Genomic DNA, 21,081 nt, shown 5'->3' with positions numbered 1-21,081 from the left:
CTGTAAGCGCTGTGACGATAATAATTGTGTGGTGGTTCTGAGGGATGAAGGCTTCTGGCCTATGTGTGGAAGTACAGGTGACTCTTGAAGACTTTCTCTTTCTCTTACAGCTCATCAAAGGAAAGAAAAAGCTGCCTTTCCAGCATCTGAAGACACTGGAATACATTCTGCAATTTCCTGGACTTTATGCTACCTCTTGTAAGTGTTATGTTATTATTTCCAGTCCATGGAAAACAGGACTGTGCTATAGATGACGACTGTGGGATTTCTGTTATCTTGGAGCAAAGATAGGTTTTATGCTTTCCCTCCTATTAAGGTATTTTAGAAAATGAAACACAGGAAAATCAAGATCTTTCTCATTTAGTGTTGAGGGCCTTTTATTCTTGTACTTCAAGAATGTCGTTTAGAAAGGGATCTCCTACTGCCTCTGCCCAGGCAGCTTTCTCATATTCTAGACTGATACACTGGTGAGATGAAGACCTAGAGCTGTTTTCCTCACAGGAGTCCAGAAAATACTGCAGGTTTATGGACAATGTTCCATCGGAAATCCTCATAAAACAGAAGCAGTTGTTTATCCCTTAAAAAAACCAAACCAAAACAAAAAAGATTGTGAGTCCCACTGGCTTTCTACTCTTAATCCTAGTCTACAGCCTATGATCAGATCTCACATCTTCCTCCAGCCTCTCTCGGTTTTATGTGAGTGCACATATCCACTTTTTTGGACTTTCCCGTCTTGTTTCATTTTAGTGAGTGGTCACAATATAGTTAAAGACTCAGGTTTAGGTCACCTGAATCAGCTTTACAACATCTAGCCTCGAGTAGGGGAGCCGTGTAATCCCCACAATAGAGCTTTGTATCTGCTAACTGCAAACCTGAATGGCTTCTTGAGTGGGTCCAGCAGTTCGTGTTAAGCACCACACTGTTAGAGCTGCCTTGCTATCCATATCTGAGTTACTTAAATGCTAATTTGTATATGCCTGCATCGCCTTCAGCATTGACACAGCTACGCAACATAATATTCTGAAAGTGTGTGATGTAGTCTCTTCTACCTGGGACTCGAACCATGTAGTGCTCTTGTCTATGCACTTCGCACCGAAACCGAAGTGGTGGAAGGAATTCCTGTCCTATTCTGTAGGGAAAGAAGTGCCATCCCAGGGATTTACAGGTACTATGCAGTCCAGGTGTGAGTGCTTCAGGGATCAGGCACAAAGTACAGGGCAAGGCTTTCAACATGCAAGGAAAAAGCGCAGCTATTCCCACAACCGTGTTTATATTAGAGGCAGTGTCTTCCATCCAACACAGAGGTTTCTCAACAAACCTCTATTTTTTCCTAACCGCTGCTGCCGTCCAGGTGAAGCGAGGGTAGCTGGATGAGCAGTCAGCCCAATTCCTCCCAATTCTCAGCATTCTGGGTTGTTTGATCAATAGATGCTCTCAGGTTACCAGAAATAAGGATGTCTCATTTAGCACCTTAAAATCTTGCACACAGCAATGTTTTTCCTTGCTGAGAGCTGAATGGGCCTTCCAAGTATATCTGGGTGGCTAAATATTGATTTACAACCCTAGTTTTATTCCTATAAAGTTGGAGCTGGGGATAAGGTCTTTCTCAGGGTGGCGGGTTCTCTATTACAGACAAAGCTGGAAAAAATTAGACCCATTATGCAAAATCAGCCGTGAGCTATTTTCTGTCTGTATGAAGCAGTTAGGTAAATGCTAAGTTTTGGTACTCACTATAAGTAAAGAACTTTTTTCTTCTTACCTCAGAAATTCACTTATAAAATTTGCAATTAATTTCTAACTAGGTTGTTCAAATTATTACTATAATCTACACAGAAATGACATAGCAAAACTTGAGGAGGCAGCTACAGCATTTTATACCATTGCACAGTAGTCTGTATACATCAGTCCACATGATCCATTAAAGTATTATTAAAATGAAAGAATAAATTCAATTTACATAATATTAAATATACCACATACAGTAACTGTGAAAATTGCTGGCATATACAGCTTATCTAACCTTGTAACTCAAATTACTTTTCTAATTTGTTGCCCCAATCCTGAAAGTGGACTTTTATAAGACTACATTTCTGCATGGGGGGGAAAAAAAAACAAACCACAGTGCACAAACATTGACAAATCTCTCTATACCAGAGAGAGGAATTATCATGTTAAAAAGTCCGAGTTGATAGAGCTATACTGGACCATTGCAACAGAGAAATTACAGTCAATTCCCAATACTGCTCTGTCAGAGGTGTCAGAGTCACAGCCCGCAGCTGCAGCCGGTCATTTGATGTATTTCCCTGCCTCTCATGGCACATGCAGGCTGCAGAGAGTGTCAGCTAGGCTGCTGGAAAGCAATTCTGCCTCTCTAGGCTACCAAGAGAGGACCCTGGCCTCGAAATACTTGAGAAGCTACTGTTTTATCTACCTGCGATGCCTGACAACCTGTTTGTGAGAGGGGTGAATTCCGTGTCGTCGTCCCCCCCCTTAATTTCACTGGGGTGTTCGCTTTAATGCTTAGTAATGCCGCTGTAAGTGTTGGTGTAATTTCACTGCTAGTGTAATTGCAAGTTAACTTCGTGGCTGATCTCTTCAACAGATGGAAGGAGGGTGGGGGTGGTGATGAAACCCACAGGAAATGGGTGCTGCTGGAGGAAAATGCAGATGGAAAAAAGGAGACATAAGAACAGAGAAAGGGGAAAGAAAGAGATCAAGGAACCAGGGGGCATAAAAACATACGGCAGAGAGAGGATGCTCTGAATGACCACTTCTTCTGCCTTTATAGAAAATTGAATGTAACTAAAAAGAGTATGAAGAATTTAATAAATTACAGATACCCAATACTTCAGTAGACATATACAGAAATAAGTGGTATGGTGGTCAGGTTCTCTGGGACCTGAAATCCTTGCATTCAAGTCCCTGCTCCTCAGCAGACCCTTAGGCCACAATTAAAGAGCCTACACTTTATTTACACTGTGGGCCTCACATTTCCTACAGTCTCCGTGCTCCTGAGATGGCCAGTGGCAAACTCCAGGAACAGGACTCAGGCAGAACATGCTGCCTAAGTACAGCCCTTCCATATACTTTTAATCAAATCTCTCAGGACCTGCTTCACAGAAATGCTTATATACCTCATCTCAATTGATTCCTTGAGCCTTGGCACCTGAGTAACCCACCCATGAACCTGGGTGTCATGATGTTTTGCCTCTCTGAGATACTGTGAGGATAAAGGAGAGGTGCCAAGTAAAGGACTTGGTAAATCAGGCCCAGCACCGTGCACATGCAGGCGTTTTGTTGCCAGGACCCAAGCCAACATCTCCACAGGAGATGGTTTTGCTCCACACAGATGCACCAGCACTCTGCTCCAGATTTGAGGGTATGACATACACGCAACCTGAGCAGTGCTATGCCACTTTTATCCCAAATCTGGAGCGGGTGATGAATTTTTTGGTCAAAAACTTGTCTGCAGTGATTCACGCCTCTGGGACTGTAAAGAAGTTAGGAACGTCAGAGCAATCGTCAAAACTGAACCAAAGGGGGCACGGGGGGAGGAGTAAAACTGCCTGAAGCCATCTTGATGCCTCACCTACCTGCTTCGAGCATAGCCTGACCATAGGTGGGGATCTGCAGAGGTATAAGGACATGTGCATAACAATAACCTTGGCATTTATTGCTTTCTCTGAAAAGTATTTTATTCATCTAGGTATATATTACGCATTGAAAAAATGTTATCAGAGTTTGAAAAGACAGTAGTTTAGATGTGCTTGATTTGTGGACTATAAATATGCTAAGTGGAAAGGAGGCCTAAAAAACTAGTGTATCATGAAATAGTAACTGCAGATCTAAAGGCTGAAGGCCAAATTTAAGTATATGGTGTTCTTTTCTGCACTCGCTATGGTCACAAAGTGAGGTAGAGAGTACGAGAGGCACTGGGCTTGATGAAGGGGTCTCTCATTATTTTAAGAAACCAGGCCTTGTTCTGTTTTTTTTTTTTCCCATTTGTTCCTGAATTCGGTGGACACCAGATTAGCTCTGAAGAGAGCAGGCCTGAGAATGTCAATATTCAGAGAGAAAAACTCACAGAACTTTTGTTAAGAGTTTGTTCATGCCAGTCCCCTCCCAAGCACATCCTATTTATATGGCCAAAAAGACTGCAGAGATGAGCGAAACCTCTTTAGTGTGTAAAGTGACAGCCATTGCTCTAGTTTGTGTAATAACAGTAATGAGTAAATAGGTATAAAATACTATTTAAGTACTGTATAAACATCAACTAAATAATTCTTGCAATAGATATGGAAGTAGTTAATTTTTATTGTAACATGACTGGTAATTTGTATCCAAACTTACATCAGAAAACTCGGCCTTGGGCCCCCCGAAGTTTAGTAACATATTTATGGTCCCAAAATAAGCATCGTGGTTTTCAGAGATGACAGGTAGGCCTGCTTTCACTGAACTCAGCCAACATTGCAGCTATTTGTTGAATTAACTGTTGATTTTAAGCACACTATATGCCTTTGAAAATGTATTTGCAAGTTTGAAAATTTTGTCTGGAGTAATTTGCTCAAATGCGTCTTAAGAGAAACCCCTGGTAAGACTCCAGATTTTAGCTCAGAATTGCTGGCCATCTGTCCTTCTCAGGCACAAGACCAGGCCATACATGGTTTGTCACAGGGAAATCTGTTCTTTTAAACAATGCTACCAGCAATGAAGCATCTCCGGCTTGCAGAGCGAGGTGGGAATTTTTCTGGACTGTGCTGGATGCAGAGCGAGTTTCATTTAGTAACTCCGTGGGTGCAACTTTCCGGAGCACAGCGAGATGAGGCTTGAAATGTTCTGGCAACACGCTCTTGGGGATATGTTTCTCAGGTGCACTTCGGTGAAGTCTCAGGGTAACACACCGCGAGAGACTGCAGCCAACACCAGGCCGCAGCCCCGCTTCGAGGCCTGCGGCCCGGGGTCTGCTCGGCCCGGGGTCTGCTCCACCCGGGCCTCCCCCCCACCCCGCCTCAGCGGCCGAGCTACAACGCCCGCCACGGCCCGCACGGTTTGTCGGTGGAAGGAGGCCGCGTTGGCGGCGGCGGGCCCGCTCCGGCGCCCGCCCCACTCCCCCCGCCCGGGTCCTCTGCGGCGGCCGCCGCCGCTCCCGCTCCTCCGCGCGTGCCCGCAGCGGCAGCAGGGCGCTGGGGCCCTGCCCGCCCGGCACACCCTGCCGCAGCGCCTGCCGCCCCCCCGCCGCTGCAGGCGCAGGGAGCGGGACAGGCCGGCGGCGGCGGTATCGCCCGGGCCGGGCCGGGCCGGGCCGGACCCCGCCGCACTGGGCCGCGCCGCGTCGAACCTCACGCACTGCGGGCAGGGGGAGGGGTAACCGCTTCCCAGCCCAGACTGTGCATGTCCAAGTGACGCATTGCAGGTATGAATCCACCAATCAGTGCCCTCCTTCTGGAGTCCCAGCACTCCTCGGTATTTTTTCTAAAATCCTCTTCCGCCCAGAAAAATAATCCCCAGACTACTCCTCCGGCACCGCCACCCCCCCCCCCCCCGCACCGTTTCACAAGCGCACCCCCCCTCTTTCCCGCACCTCGCCCCTTCCTGCGCCCGGGCTTGGGGGCTGGGGGGCAAAAAGGGCACGCTCTCGGGGTGCGGGGGGGGCCTGCCGAGAAGAGCGGGAGGAGCCGGGACTTCTTTCGCAGCTCTGTTCCCCGACGGGGAAAGGGGAGGGGGGAGGGAGAGGCGCGGAGCGATCCGGGAGGGCTGTGAAGAGGTTTATGAGGCACTGCTGGCAACCAGGCAGGGCTCAGTGTGAGGTGAGCCGCAGAGCGGGGTGCTTGCTTGTGTGCTCCTTGCAGCCGTTAGCTTCCACCACACCCCACAACCAGGCCGAGCCACCATGGTGAGTCCCTGGGCATGGGGTAGCGACAGAGCTTTGCGGGTGCTGGTCCGGTGCCTAGTGTGTGGGGTCGGGGGGATGGGGATGCCTGTGACTGGGAGCGGGTAGGTAGGAGAGGGGCAGGTGGTTTGGCTGGTGCGGGGTGAGGTCGCCTGCAGTAGGGTAGGGGTGAAGGGGTCCTTTGCTGTGGCCGGTGGGCTCAGCCCGGCGGAGGGTCCTGCTCGGAGGTGCTGTGTGCGTAGGAGGAAGTCGTGGTGGACGAATCCTGCCCGGGTCCTTTTCCCGCCCTGGGGCGTTGGTGCGGATTCAAAATTCAAACTGCCACTCGGTTCGAGCGCCATGACGCTTTGTTGGGGCGTGTGTCGGGGGGGGTGGAAGGGGGTGGGGAGCGGCAGATAACGGTTTCTCCTGGGAGGAGACCCGCGTTGGGGGGTGCCGGGAGGGGGGAAGTAGCCTACCATGATGGTACCAGCTCCACTTTCTTATCGCTTCCTAACAGCCCCCCCCCCCCGCCCCGGGCAAGCCGGCGCATGGGGCTGGGGAGCCAGCGGCGCGGCAACGGCTGCTGCGAGCGCTTAAGATGTCTGGCTCGCTAGCGAGGTGTGTTGCGCCTGGTAATAATGCAATGCGGAGCCCTGCAGCTTCTGAGCAGCATGATGATGAGGGGCACACTGCCTCACTGCACCATCTCCCTCCTTGCTAGACCTCTTGTCAGCTCACGCTGGAGCCGTTCTCCTCTGCCGATTTCATGATAACGCCTTGCTGTCGGTGGCTCTCTTGAACAAGGGATTTTTTTTTTTTTTAGCAGTTTTGGCTTTCCGTTTTGGTCATTGCGGTGGACAGTCCTGCATTTTCTTGAGCAAGCACAATTTATTTTTCCTAGCAATACGTTTGTTTAGGATTTTAATCAACCGTCGAAATAGAACACACTGTGTGGAATTGGAGAATTGTTTCAAATTCGGTCTAAAGCATATGCGTTTGGGCTTTTTAATTAAAACAAGTGGATACTGAAGCACGTACAAAAAGGAATTTGCAACAATTCTGTTGCAAAAGCAGCACCAGTGACCACTTAGTACTATCTCTGCATTAAGAGAAGATGCAGTATAGTGGAATTACCTTTTCATTCATTACATGCTTTTAAGGAATCAGATCATTATCCACTCACCATGTCTAATGTGAACGGTGGGTACTTAAAATTAAGGGGTTTTTTTGAAGTGCTTTCTCTGGGCAAAGAAATTAGGTGAACAGAAGCCTGAATTTGTTCTTGTGCTTGAATTGTGAACCTGTACAGCAAATCATCTCTAAAGGAAAAAAAGCAGTGAATCTAGCCGCAAAAGACTTACTGCTTTTAGTCATTGTCTGTACAGAACCAAAAATGGAGTATCTTCAAGCAAGGTCTATATAAAAATGGGTGTGTCCAGGAGGCACAGTGACACTCTGAATGTGATTATAGTTCATCCTGACAGACCAGACTGGCTAAACCTGTGAATATATGTTGTCCAAAACTGCACATGCTAGATAAAGCAGAATGCTTTGCTCCCAAAATAAGCTAACCTACTATAAGTGTAGTTTTAGCCCTTGTATGCTAGTCTGTGTAGTACTTGTTCTTCAGTTAATCTTGCCAGAACAACACTGTCCATTCAGATCTAACACCTGTGAATTATACTAAAATGCCGAGTTTTGGAGGGGAACAGTGTCATCTGTTCTGTGATTTGCTGATAGCTCTCTATTGGGCAGCATTAGTCAGCTCTGTTGAGGATCTTCCAAACTGATTACTGCATAGCAGCTACGACTGTAATGAAACACTACCTCTAGAGGCTGCTTGTGCCACTGAACGTGCTGCACACACACACAAGAGCTCCCCTTCTTTCCTAGGAGGCTTAGATTCTTTGTCAGCCCCTCAACATAATCTGGGGCTGGGAGGATGCGAGCTATTTTAGTGAAAATGAAAGTGCTGCAACATGGATCGGAGAATGCCGTGTCAAAGCTGTGATGGGTTCCCTGACTTTATCAAAGGAGGTTTTCAGGTGGAACTTGGCTGTAGTAAGGGGCATATCAAAACTTCAGTATAGGCATGTTACAGTTGCAATTTAACTGTGTGTTTCTGAAGTTGGGTTGCATTACTGAAGGTGTGCATACTGTCACATGTATGGTGCCATGAGTATTTAGCTTAAATTCAGGACAAAGAACTCCAGAAGGTCCCTCTAGGAAGACCACAGTGTCCTGTGACACGCATGCATGGATCTGGGCTGATAGCCCACCACCTGAGTGGCATGGGAGGGAGTGATCTGGCAGACTTGCTGGCTCCGCCTTTTACTGCTGTTGCGCACCAGGCCCTGCAGAGCCTAGCACTGCAGAGTACAGATGGTGTTTGTTCAACCTTGCCCCACCTCCGAGCTTATCTTTCAACTGCCCTATACCTGTGGCTTCTAATAAGCTTCATGCTCTTAAACACTGTACCTCTTACAGGTACTGACAAAGCTTATCCAAATTTATGGTTAGTGGTTATAGGATGTTTTAAGTTGCTGGAAGAGTTAGAGTTTGGGAACACTTAACAGCTTAAACACTGCTTAATGTCATGTCTTTATATAAAACTGTTTATATAAAACAGTATGTGACTCAACTTGGTAACCCATAAGTATTGACCTAAATAAACTAGGTTCTTGCTGCTTAAATCTGATCCACAGCTTTCTGTGGATATAAATATCCTACAGAAATATAGCACATCATTATCTTCACTTGAGCAATAAAAATGTAAGTGGCATGCAAAGGTGTGAGTGAGTCTGTGTTAATGATACACTCAGACAAGCGAAAATCTGTTAGGCTTCTGTTAAGTGACCATCAGAATGCTTCCATCTCAAAGCCTAATGTTGAATTGGTGATGTTCTCAGCAGTGTTGCTGCCACCCTAGACTATCTCAATTTTTTTTAAAAACAAGAAGTTGAACCTGCATAGGAATACTTCCTACAGCTGCTGAAATTGGAACAAGTGGAGTCTATAGCTGTAAATACCCACTGGCTGCTCTTTTAAAAGCTGCTCATGGTGTGGTCTTTATTCTTAGAGTAGGTGAGCCACAGGCAGTCTGAGAAAGCACTGATTGTGGCCTTTATCTTGGGCTGTTGCTGTATTGCATGCATATGTTTTTTGGAAGTGGTTTAGCTCTTGTATGGTTGCTTGAGCAGCTAGCTTCACTTTTGTTACAGGAAGAATAACCAGAAGCTGGAAACTTCTAAGTTTGCATGCAATATAGAAAAGTAATTCAAATTGAAATCAGTAAAAATTGACAGGTGATGTATATACCTTTTTCTAAGTATTTCATTGGTAGATGGCTAATGCATAGAGACACCTTTGTGGGCACAGCTAATGACTGAAAATATTTCTGTCAATATTGCAGTACTTATAAAAAGGTTGTTGCTGAATAAGAACAATAGGAACAAAACTTTAAAAAGGGGTGGTGTTGAACTTGGGCAGTGAGTGTATCTTTTCTGTATTTTAAAGCTGGGGGGGGGGGTTGACTCTTTGGTGGAGTACTATAGGGTAAAGAGCTCAAGGAGCTTCCTTGAAGGAAATGTATGGCTTATTACTACAACTCAACTGAAGTTATCCAGAACTTGTTTGAAGAATCAGCTGACTTGAAAACCTAGGGAAAGTACTTCTGCAGTCCTCAAATGCCTTTGTGCTCTTTCAAGAGTGAAGTCCATTTTGGGTTTGGCCTTGGAAGAGTGAGGGGGTTTTTTTATTGCTGTCAAATCCAGTTGATTCAAAACTGTTCAGTGATAGAGCAAAATGAGGTATAAGCTGGGGCTTACTCAACTGATAAAGAAATGATATGTCTTACACCACTGAAACTTTTCTCTAGTGGCCCTGTAAACTACATTATGCTACCTGAGTCTGTAGACAGCAGTCTGAAAAAAGTCTAGACAGCCACATGACAAATGCATTGAAATTACCAGTTTGGGCTGAAGCTGCTAGTACTGATTGTATGGACTCTGTTTTTTATGGCCAGGTCTTGGACATGAAGCTTCATGTTAATCAAAGGATTATTTAATTGTAGAGAAGAGTATATTTTTCTAATTATAGCATTGTAACTTAGCAAAAGAGACTAGTCTGACTTAAATTTGGGAGTTAATGCTGCATTACTTAGACCTAAAGTGTTTAGTGTTAAAGCTGAGGCTAGTTTACCAAAATGTTACTACCAGTAGCCTCCTGTGTTAACAAGTTTTTAAAACCAGTCTAGAGGGACCTACCTGTGTGCCTTGAGTTTGCTAGTGTTGCTTGGGTAATGGATTGATACACATGGTAATCCGTTATTTGGGTGTACCAGATATTGCAGGGTCAGGAAATGAGGACAGGCTGCCAGTTCTTACCTAGCAAGCAATCATGATGCCTTTTGAGCTGTGTTAGAACTATTTCAGAATGCTACAGAAGTCCTGAAGAGCAGCTATCATATTCAGAGGCCTCTACAAGTCTGTGTCTTATTTTGCCTTAAACTTTTGCTACAACTATAATGATATTCTCTTTTTATTGCAGGCTGATCAACTGACAGAAGAGCAGATTGCAGGTGAGGTTTTTACATGCTGTGTTGCGACTCCTACTTGACCTGGCACATCTCTTAATCCAGTGACAGTCTGTGTTACACAAGTTATTTAGCTTTCTTGGATACTGAAGAATATTGTGGAATGTTTTAATTTGTCACCTAAGTTTTAAAGGCTTATCTACTATAAAGCACCACGGATACAATGAATCTGAAGTTCTGTCCTCTAGAATAGTTAGACAATCCTCACAGCTTTACTAGCTAGTAGATTTGGGACTCTGTGGTGTTGTGGTTTTTTTTTTACCTTCTCATTACTACAGAATTGTTCCAAGTGCAAACTGAAAGGCTGGGGGGGTGGCTCTCTGGTGAAGACTTGGAATCTGGAGTGTTCTTCTAACAGAAGGCAAAACCAATTTACTTTGTGGTTTCCTGTCAGTGGAGGTGTTACAGAGTGGCTGTTCTTGATGACAGCAGAGACTGGCTTTGTGATAACAACTCTTGATATTCCATGTTTGGAACTGTATTGTGTACTTGGACACAAGTGTTCTGTGTACTTGGTCTGGTGCTTGGTCTGAAATGGTTAAATAAATATGCATCTCTTGCATCTTAGTATTGGCTCCCTAACAATGGTTTCTATGCACTGACAACTGTCTACTGGTGGCTAAAACTTCTGGTTATCATGTCTCCTACTCATGCAGGCTGCACAAACTAGTGTCCGTCACTGTTCTCTGAAGACTGATTTCAACTTCAATAATAGATGTGTCTTAAAGCTGGTAATGCAGAATTCAGCCTTGCCATGGACATTAAAAAACTTAAGGGTTTTTGGTCTGACAAGTGTATAGTATTAATACTAGAAAGTCTCAGTGTGCATAACTGTCATGCAAAATGATTTTAGAGGGTGTTAGGATTCTGCTAATGTGATAGTACCAGGTCAAGCATACAAATAACAGCCTCTGAGAGGTGTTGCTATTTAACTACAGTGTAGCTCTTGAAGACACTGCATTAAACAGAAGTGTCATGATGAGCTAGTTTTGGTTTTACCATAATCGCCAAATCTGAAGTGTAAGAACATTTTTCTGTAGCTTTTAGACTTCAGAAGCTTGCTTTAACTCATAGGAGACTAATTATGGTTTTGCGGAAAGTCCTTAGTCTGTTTACTTGTTACCATGGTACTGTCTTAATGAGTAAGCACAAGCCAAATCTAGTTCAACTGGAGATTTTTTCAGGAATTGGCCTCCATATCTTAAGGGTTTTGTGATCAGTTTAGTTGGAGCAGGCTTTACCAATTGTCACTGCTGTCTTTTCAATAATGGTTCATTGTTCCAGTTCTTAACTGTAGAAGCTTTATTTGTTGATGTAGCTGATTATGGAATATAAACAGGAAGCTTATTAATGCTATCTCAGGATTAGTGCAAATGTTAGCTATTCAGTAATGATAGTATAGTTCTCAGAGCCAAAAGTGAGTGTTAATAAGCTTGTCATACTGGAATAGGGGGTTTTCATCTGTATGGAAAGAATAAAAGTATAACTTAGTGTTAGTGTCCAGTGTAAAATGGCCTGCCGCTTTCAGTTCAGCTGTGGTATTTCATGAAGCAAATGTGTTTGCAAGTAAACTGTAAACCTCTGATGTGAAGACGTAAGCCCACTGCTGGTCTGTTAGGGAACCATCCCTAGTACTGCTTAGGAGGGGTTGCAGCTGACTAAGCCGGCTGCTTAGTTTTCCTGTTGAAGGCTGTAGTCTTGCATGGGAAAACTGTCACACATACAGTTTGCATGTTTTACTGAGACTGTGGTTTTAAAGGCTTGAGCCTGGTACCATTCCATTTCCGCTTATATGAAGATACCTAGCTTTTGATTTGAAGGTGGGCTTAAGAAAATTGTACTACAGGGTAGAGACAACATTCCCTTTCTTAAATAGAAGGCCAAAGTAGTTAAAGCAGCCACTTCTCCTGGGCTTGAAATAAATCTTCCACCTCTGCTGTCAAGCACCAGAATACAGTTGTTAAAGATTCCGGATGTTCTTATTTTCTATGGAGCTCATTGGTCATATAGGACTGAAGCTTCTTGTTATAGGTAGGGGTGAAAGACTTCCCAGGTTTTGTTCATATGAAAGACTTGATTTTGAAAGCTGCATAGGTACAGAATGCGAGTGCTAGTTGCAGCTTCATTCAGTCAGAATTGAAGTTGCTGAGTCAAATGGGTATCCCTTTGGTTAAGTGTTGTATTAAAAAAGCTATGTAGGTCAGGACCATTTGATGTGGGTGGTCAGGGAAAATTCTAAAGATGCTTTTGTCCCAAAGCACCTGGTCTTGTGAGCTATACTTTCTACCACTAGACCTCAAAAGAGGTGTAAATGAGCTCTCTGAACAAGTAGGCCTATGTATGGTGTTCATTATGCCTTCTTCCTGTATTGTGCTGTGGTTCTCTGTTGGGGATCTGACCACAAGAGTTATTTAGAATTTATTTTGTAGTAGAAGCAGTCATGTTTAAGTGTTGAGCTCCTGGTAGCTGAAGAGAACAATTTACATTCTCCTATAAAAGTTCCAGACATAGCTGGCTGAACAGTGTGAGAGTGGGAATGGTGGTTCTGGTTCATGGAACATATTAGGTCACTGAAGACTGCCACTTCATCTGGAAAGGTGATGTGGTGCTGAGATGCCTCAAAAGCTATTGTTAGATGGAACATTTTGAGCTAGGGTGTCAGAGTTCATTCTGTTGGACTAGCCTTTGTTTCATAGGGCCTAGAAGTAGTCTTTTCTCTTGAGGCAGTGTGCTTTTCAGAGGGAAGGAAAGGCTGAAACATCATAGGCTGGCCTGAAGATGAGTGGTTCTGCCAGCACTCCTCAGGTTTCTGACAGCTTAGCCTTATCTAGGATACAAGAGAATTTTCATTTTAAGTTTGATATGGAGGAGTGTTGAACAGAGGGAGGATTTGGTTTACGTGCTACATGGAGTCATAAGGTGCTTTAAGTGTGGGAGGTGTGTTTTATAATCTTGCATTGCAGGAAGCCACAACTGAGTTGCTCACTAAACTTAAGTATTTCATAGCTGCCCGTCACTGGCCATTGGTGCAAATCCTCCAAAACTCTGCTAGGTTGTTCTTGTTCTAATCTAAACTGTATCTGCATAGGTTGTTGTTCCTTTGTTCTAATTACTGGAGGTGGTTCCTAGAAGTGGTTAAAGAGGTATTTTAATTGTATTCCTAACTTGATTCAGCATTTCAAACAGGAATATGCTGCTGATCTTTGACTTCCTTTACTTTCTTTATGGTTGTGATTTATAGCTGGTTGTTTCTTAGCCTACAGCATCTTTGAGTAAAAGAAAGGTAGAGAGTTGTCCTTTAAGTGGTTCATGTCAAGTGTTCAGAATATACCACTAAATGGCCAGTGTTGTAGAAAGCAAGTCTTTGAATTTTGTGTAAAAATTAAATATTACTTTTTCTAAGCAGGGTCACTGCAGTACTGTGAAGTCTGCTTCATGTTTGGGTTTGTGACAGTTGACCTTCAAGCTAAGGATGAAGTGGTTAACAGCTAAACATTTTGATTAACAGTTGAGTACCTCACTTGAAGAAGACTCAGTGTTCCCCTTTTGAGGTCCTTCCATGATAGACTATGAACTTCTCTACTAGGCTTGACCCAAAAGCCTTTTCTGGCCTATCTGCTTTTTCATTATACAATACTGGCTTGAAACTGTTTTGTCTGGTCCTGTGGTAGCCTTGCTCTGGTTCTCATGTGCTAAACAGTGGGAGTTGGCTTTTGGGACACTTCAAACTGTTAGATGTAGGTAGAAGAGTGTTTTTTTTTCTGGATGGGACTCAGCTGTGGCTCTGGTATTATAGCTGCATTCATGAACTATAAAAAGCCTATTTTTGTAGTTGCATTTTTAAAGCTTGCCAGATTGTACTCACCTCGAGTGTGTTTCAGAGTATAAAATGGATCAAGTAAGACTTTATACAGTTCATGCGAAAACAACTTTGATTAATTCTGGCCTGGGAAGCCCACCATATGGAAAGCTGGCTGCTTGAAAATGTTGAAAAATTAATTCTTGGAAGTATTTCTGGTGCAGGAGTACCCTTGAGCTAATGAGTTCTCCAGAGTCATAATCTTGGGTGCCTTGAAAGCTGTAAAAGGATCTGAACCATGCAAGGGAATAGATAAGTTTTCCATGTTTAACTGTAATTTGTGTATGAGCTACTATAGTCCAGTGAGCTAGTTTAAGGTCTGTGGCCAAAGACAAACAGATGGCATGGATTAAAACCAACTCCATTTTTGGGCTGGACAATTAAACATGTTATGCTTGTATTAATATTGCTGGCTACAATACAGCCATTGTAGGGGGTTAAGAGGTAGCATTGAAACACAGTTAGGCAGTCTTACAACTGTTTTTGACTAGTTCTATGAAGCCTGTTTCAGGATACAGTAGGGCTGAAGCAATTTTCTAAGCAGCTTTTCAGAAATTAAGATTACAGTGACTTTCTTCCTTGAACAACTCACTGGAGTTGTGTATATACATAGACTGAAGAACTGCAGAAGTCCAATGGGAGAGAGCTGGGAGAAGTTCCTTTCTAGCTAGGTATGGCCAAATGTTAAGACCTATGTTGCTAGGTACTGCAGCTTTATGTAGCATATACTGTTCAGACTTACATGTCCAGTGGAAGTGAGTTATAATGAGAAACTATTTCATAGAATCATAGAATGGTTTGAGTTGGAAGGGACCTCAGCAGGGACACCTTCCACTAGACCACGTTGCTCAAAAGCCCCATCTAGCTTGGCCTTGAACACTTACAGGGATGGGGCATCTACAACTTCTCTGGGCAACCTGTTCCAGTGCCTCACCACCCTCACAGTGAAGAACTTCCTTGCATCTAATCTAAATCCATTCTCTTTCAGTTTAAAACCATTACTCCTTGTCCTGTTTTTAGTTTGGTCTGATTATACCTTTTACCATTGACTTGTCTCCTCTCTTAGTAACAGAAGTGCTATTAAGCTGTAGCATTTGTATTTTAAGTACCATTTTTTGGCTTTCTCAAAGTAATTTCATATTATTTTTTCATGAGATAAACAGTTCCTACCAAGGATGTGGATCATTCTAGTTGCAGACAGCTATTCCTTTCAGCTCTGTATTAGGGATCTTTGTTCAAGATGGATAGTAACAAACATCTGAGTACTTCTAAAATGGAAGACCTTCTATCATGTTTAGGTCAAAATGTGGTTGATTGGTAGACTGGTGGGTTGTTTTCCAGATGCTGGTGCTTCCATATTGGCATTACAATTATAGCAGTCTGAGCAGTATACCGAAATTGTCTTAAGAGAGTGAAATCAAGTTTTGTAATTTACAACAATAAGCAGCAATGGATTCTTACATGATTAAGTAAACTTAATATTTCAAAGCTGAAGGAATTAACTTGTTTTTTGTTGTTGTACAGAATTCAAAGAAGCTTTTTCACTATTTGACAAGGATGGTGATGGTACTATAACTACAAAGGAGTTGGGGACAGTGATGAGATCGCTTGGTCAAAACCCCACAGAAGCAGAGCTACAGGATATGATCAATGAAGTAGATGCTGATGGTAGGATTTTACTAATAAGTAATTTAATAAAGTGCCTAAAATGTGTTTTTCTAACAAAGTAACTATTTTGCAGGCAATGGCACAATTGACTTTCCAGAGTTTCTGACAATGATGGCAAGAAAAATGAAAGATACAGATAGTGAAGAAGAAATCAGAGAAGCGTTCCGTGTGTTCGACAAGGTACTAAAATGTTTACCTTAAAGATTTGTTATGAAAACTCAGTCTGACTTCTAATTAGCTTCCTCACTGAATTGAGGGGTATCTGCAGTCCTGTCATCTAGAACCTCTAGGTTAACTAGTCACTGTAAAGTTCAGTCTACTGTGGTACTATACCTGAAAGTCAACTGAGTCATCATGATAGTAGTGGGTGATACTACTAAGCTACCACTTACTATGATACTAAAATACTTGTACAAGGCTGGCAGGGAGGTTGCTTAAATATTTAAAATGGTAATCTTTAAACCTTTCACTTAGTCTTTACTAAGTAAATTGCTAAATGAGTCTAAAGTTAATCAGCTTCTTAAGCAACATGCACTTTTAAACAGGAAACATATGATAAGTACGTTGGGGTGTGGGGAGGAAAAAGCTGGTCCAGAGTTTGTGTACACTAGTACTTTGATACCCAGTGTCCTGGCTAGGATGGAATATGTTAAGAGTGGTCTCTGAAGGCCTTGTGCCATTGTTCTGGACTCCCATGAAACAGGTGAATAAGAAGTAGTTTCTGTTCAGGAAAGACACTTGAACCAGGCAGTCATGTGATTGAATAGGCATCTGTCACCTAAAAAGGCTGCAAAAGGTGCTCATTGCTTTGTCAGTGATTAAAAAAAGTCTTGGGATAGGACAGCCAAAGTAGACGGTATTGGATAAGTTGTTTTTAAAATGTCTTTTTAAGACTAAGATCCTGGACAATACTGAAGATATGCTTACAGCTCTCATTTGCCTTGTGCAAATGCTAGTGGTTATAGCTATGATAACTTCTTAATGTTCAACTTGCTCTGCAATATTCTCGAGTTACAGTTAAGTCACTAGGCCTTAGGCAAGTCTCTTCCAGTCTTCCTTTTTTTCCCTTCCCAGGATGGTAATGGTTACATTAGTGCTGCAGAACTCCGTCATGTGATGACAAATCTTGGGGAGAAGCTAACAGATGAAGAAGTTGATGAAATGATTAGGGAAGCAGACATTGATGGTGATGGTCAAGTAAACTATGAAGGTAAGGAGTTGTTAACCAATTGTTTTTGTGTAGCACTTTTCATGCTGGTGACTGTGTAGATGCTGATAGCAACACCAAGTTTAAACAGGGCAATGTTCAGATGAGATCTTCTCAACAGTTAGTGTTCCTTTAAGCTAATGTCTTTTAATATCTACATTGTGTATGTCTAAAAGGTTTAAGTGGGTTATTGCTACTTCTGTGCCAAAGGCAAAAAATTACTATTCAACTCTGCAGTGTAAGAAATAACTTTCTAAATCTAATGTCTAATGACCATTAGAATGAGGAAGCTAGCAGAGATGTTCACATATTGTTCATACTGTTCTGTTCACTAATGAATGTTGATCTGACTGTAGCAAGTCACTCATTTTTCATTAATGCTTTTAAAATTACTAATTAAAGGGGGAAAGCCTCTAAAATATGCAGAAATCTCAAGACCTTTAGAAGACCTCTTAAATAATGTCCTATAAATCAGCTGCAGCAAGAGCTTATTTCTATTTCCTCCTTTCTTTCTGCCCATGAAACTTAAATGAAGTCATGCAAGCAGGAGGAGTTGTGTTAGACAATTGCTTGCAGCTCAGAATCACTAAGCTTGTTTTCATTTTAACTTTCTGAACATTTTATAGAAAAGAGCTAGGGTATTTTCAGATAATACCCTCACTGTTTCTGAGGTGTAGGTATGGCTTCCCTTGAAGGCCTTTTTGGTTGTGGCCGTGGGATGAGCACTCATCTGCAAGTGAAAAGGTGTTTTTTATGAACAAGGCTGCTGCTCCATAACTGTACTTATAAATAGACTGTTTAGAGGCTGGCACTTGAGAGCGTAGGCACCCCTCATTTCCAGTTGCTCTTTTGAGACTTAAGCAACCAGTTAACTCTTAGGTTCCTGGTTTCTTTTTGTTATTGTATCTGAAACTATGGTTCAGCAAGATAAGTGAAGTATCCTGTTTTGTGGGATCTAAATTCCAATGTGCTGTGAATAAGCAATGATTCAGTTGCTTAAAGCTGGTCAGGCAAAATAGTAAGACTTGAGCTATTCTGCTTTGAAAAAGATTCAAACCAACACTGTCTTGCATACCTACTTAACCGATGATCACCTCAGCACAATTTCTACTGATCTCTTAGTCATTCTTGGATATCTTGTCCCTATCTGTAAGTCAGTGGGCATGAGGACCCTGTAATGTTTTATTTTGGAAGTAAGGCTGTTCCGCGATTCATGGAGGGACCAACTTTTTTGATAAAAGTAGAGGGCTTTTGCCATTAAAAATAAGAGGGTTTTAGGTGTGATTAGAGAAGGGGACTGTCTTGAAGATGCTTTTTTGAATGTAACTGAAAACAGTTTTGAAACAGTGTTCAGCACTAGTAAGGCAGGTCACTTCTCAGATCTTGCAATTCACATTTTTCTCTGAATAACTCTTGCACAACTCTTTCCTTTTACAGAGTTTGTACAAATGATGACAGCGAAGTGAAGACGTTGTACAGAATGTGTTAAATTTCTTGTACAAAATTGTTTATTTGCCTTTTCTCTGTTTGTAACTTATCTGTAAAAGGTTTTTCCCTTACTGTCAAAAGAATATGCATGTATAGTAATTAGAAGGCCATTCCTCCATGTTTTTTCTCCTTTATCTTACTGTCATTGTTCTGATTTTTGGAAAATTGATCAAAGTAACAAATGTTGCATGTGGCTTACTCTGGATATTTAAGCCCTTCTGCACATCTAAAGTTAGATGGAGTTGCTTAACTGAGGGAACATCTGGGTTGTCTGTTTTTAAAAAAAAAAAGTAGCTTTCTTTAGGAGACTTGGGTATGACTATTTTAATGAGTTACAAAAAGTATGCTAGGGTTTACCATGCATTAGCAATTCCTTAAAGTGACATGCTGGCTCTAGTTCTCCAGTACATAAAGGAGTTTATTCTGCTTTCTGTGATGGAGGAGGAGAAGGACTTTTGCAGCTAACTGCAGGATAAAACCATGTGAATGGTATATATACATGTGGCTAATGCACTGTAAAAATCATTCTCCTAGCTTACTTCACAGTAACTTGTTTGTGGCCATACCTGTAACATGTTGTTGAAATGTGGAGTCTTAACATTGTGGACGATTGACAGTCAACAATATGAAACTTAAGTTGCACTAATGCAAAACGGGTGATTTATCCAGGTACTCGTACACAAGTTTTTTTTGTACTGCTGGTCCTGTACCAGGAAACATTTTCTCCTCTTGTTACTATGCTTTTTAAACTTTGTTTAGCCACTTATTTTCAACAAAATCTGCTTATGGCACGATTTGCCTCAAATCCATTCCAAGTTGTATATTTGTTTTCCAATAAAAAATTACAATTTACCCATACTGTTTCAATGTATCCTTGAATTATTTACAGGAATTGTTCAATACAGTTGCTGCTCTATGTGTTTCAGTATGTAGCAGTTTGGTTTGCTTATGCAATGGATTGGCTGTCTTAAAATAGCTTGGAAGGTGAAAACTTAGTCCTTAAACTCTGGCCCTTAATAGTATTGTTGACTTGAAGAAGCTTTCTTACTAGTAGTCTAAAATGTATTTTACAGTCTTGTGTGGAGCTTGGTGCTTCAATAAACTTACCGTAGTGACTGGCTATGCCCACTATCTGTAGACATTGTGAACTGGATGTTGACCTAGTTCAATAGTTGACCTAAAATTAAAATTCCTTGTTCGGACAACTAAACCTGTTTGCTTTCTTTTAATTATTTTGGAGTTTATTCCCTATCAGCTGCTACATCGGGGTAACAGTCTCACACTTGGACTTTTCTGAAGCTGCCATGTCTGAGTTGCTATTCAGGATGCAGTCAGCTCAAAGTACAGAAGGAAAACATTCCCTTACTGATCTGCTAATGAGCATGATTGTGCTTCTAGCACTAGTTTTCATCAAAGTTTAAATTATTTTTTTTTTTAAAGCAGAAAACAAACCTGGTTTTGACCAAGGACAAATCTAAGACCTCAAAAGGATGCCAGAGGCTGTTCATGCCCCTTGCCTTGGTACTCTCCTGGCAAGAACTGACTGATCTTACATGTGTTATATGGTTATCTTGTTTGGGGATTCTGGTTGCCTTTAAACAAAGCATTGGCCCCTGCATCTGGTTACCCTCACTGGTTCAGGCAGAGCAGTTACCTAATGTTTTAAAACTGTTTTAATCATCTTTGAGGTATTTATAGTTACAGTGAAAATGTAAAATTCAGCTGATCAACCTGATTTCAGGAACACTTGATCAAATGTTTATGGTCACTGATCTTAAAGCCCTGCTTCCTAAGGACTATAAGCAGTTCTGTTGGTTTTCTAAAGGAGGCTTGTCAAAAGTGTTTAAATTGCCAGCATCAGAATTCCTTAGAACTGCTGCTTGTGCACTGGCAATCTGATTCAGGAAGCTTATGCAGTCTAAATATTGTAGCAGTTAGGGTTTGCCTTCTACAAAGAGTGACTGAACAAACACTATCCAGTCTTCATCCTGTGGCCTAGGAGACTAGGGACAAGACATAGGTGCTTAAACTGGCACAGGATGAGGAGAATTTGACAGAACTGTCAGAACAACCACTTCAGATTCTGAAGTGCAAGAGTATTGGAAATGTCACTTTTAGAGGTAAGTAATGCAAACAAGGATGTGAGAAGAATTTGTATTTGCTGATCTGGTGTCTTGACTTTCAGTAGGCTGGGAATCACACTTTGACCCACAGTCTTCTGCTACAACTCAGCATGCATTTGGAAGCATCTGACTAAGGTAAAAAGGAGAGGTTCCTCTTCATTATGAAAGACTGCCTTGGCCAAGATAATTGCCTTTTCATAAAATGAATGGGTGAAGAATGTGTGATGAGAAGGCCACCTTTATTTACTGTCATCTTGGCTGCTCCCTGTT

At 42.3% G+C, this 21,081-nt stretch overlaps 1 protein-coding gene across 1 annotated transcript; it reads left to right on the top strand.

Annotated features, from left to right (window-relative positions):
• Positions 1 to 5,689: 5,689 nt before the first annotated feature.
• CALM2 (calmodulin 2) lies at positions 5,690 to 19,898 on the top strand. The gene is made up of 6 exons (XM_052805765.1): positions 5,690 to 5,893; positions 10,421 to 10,451; positions 15,850 to 15,993; positions 16,067 to 16,173; positions 17,068 to 17,203; positions 18,638 to 19,898. Exons 1-6 carry the CDS (start codon positions 5,891 to 5,893, stop codon positions 18,664 to 18,666), a joined length of 450 nt encoding a protein of 149 aa, XP_052661725.1. The 5' UTR covers positions 5,690 to 5,890; the 3' UTR covers positions 18,667 to 19,898.
• Positions 19,899 to 21,081: the final 1,183 nt, after the last annotated feature.

This window comes from Harpia harpyja, chromosome 13 (assembly GCF_026419915.1).
Source record: "Harpia harpyja isolate bHarHar1 chromosome 13, bHarHar1 primary haplotype, whole genome shotgun sequence".
NCBI classification, from domain to species: domain Eukaryota; kingdom Metazoa; phylum Chordata; class Aves; order Accipitriformes; family Accipitridae; genus Harpia; species Harpia harpyja.
This window is presented reverse-complemented; position numbering and strand designations above follow the sequence as displayed.

What these genes read in the sequence shown, in the direction of transcription:
- CALM2 (XM_052805765.1), top strand. An exon ending in CAATGAAGTAGATGCTGATG is followed by an intron (nt 15,994 to 16,066) that starts GTAGGATTTTAC and finishes ACTATTTTGCAG; the next exon opens with GCAATGGCACAATTGACTTT. An exon ending in CGTTCCGTGTGTTCGACAAG is followed by an intron (nt 16,174 to 17,067) that starts GTACTAAAATGT and finishes TTCCCTTCCCAG; the next exon opens with GATGGTAATGGTTACATTAG.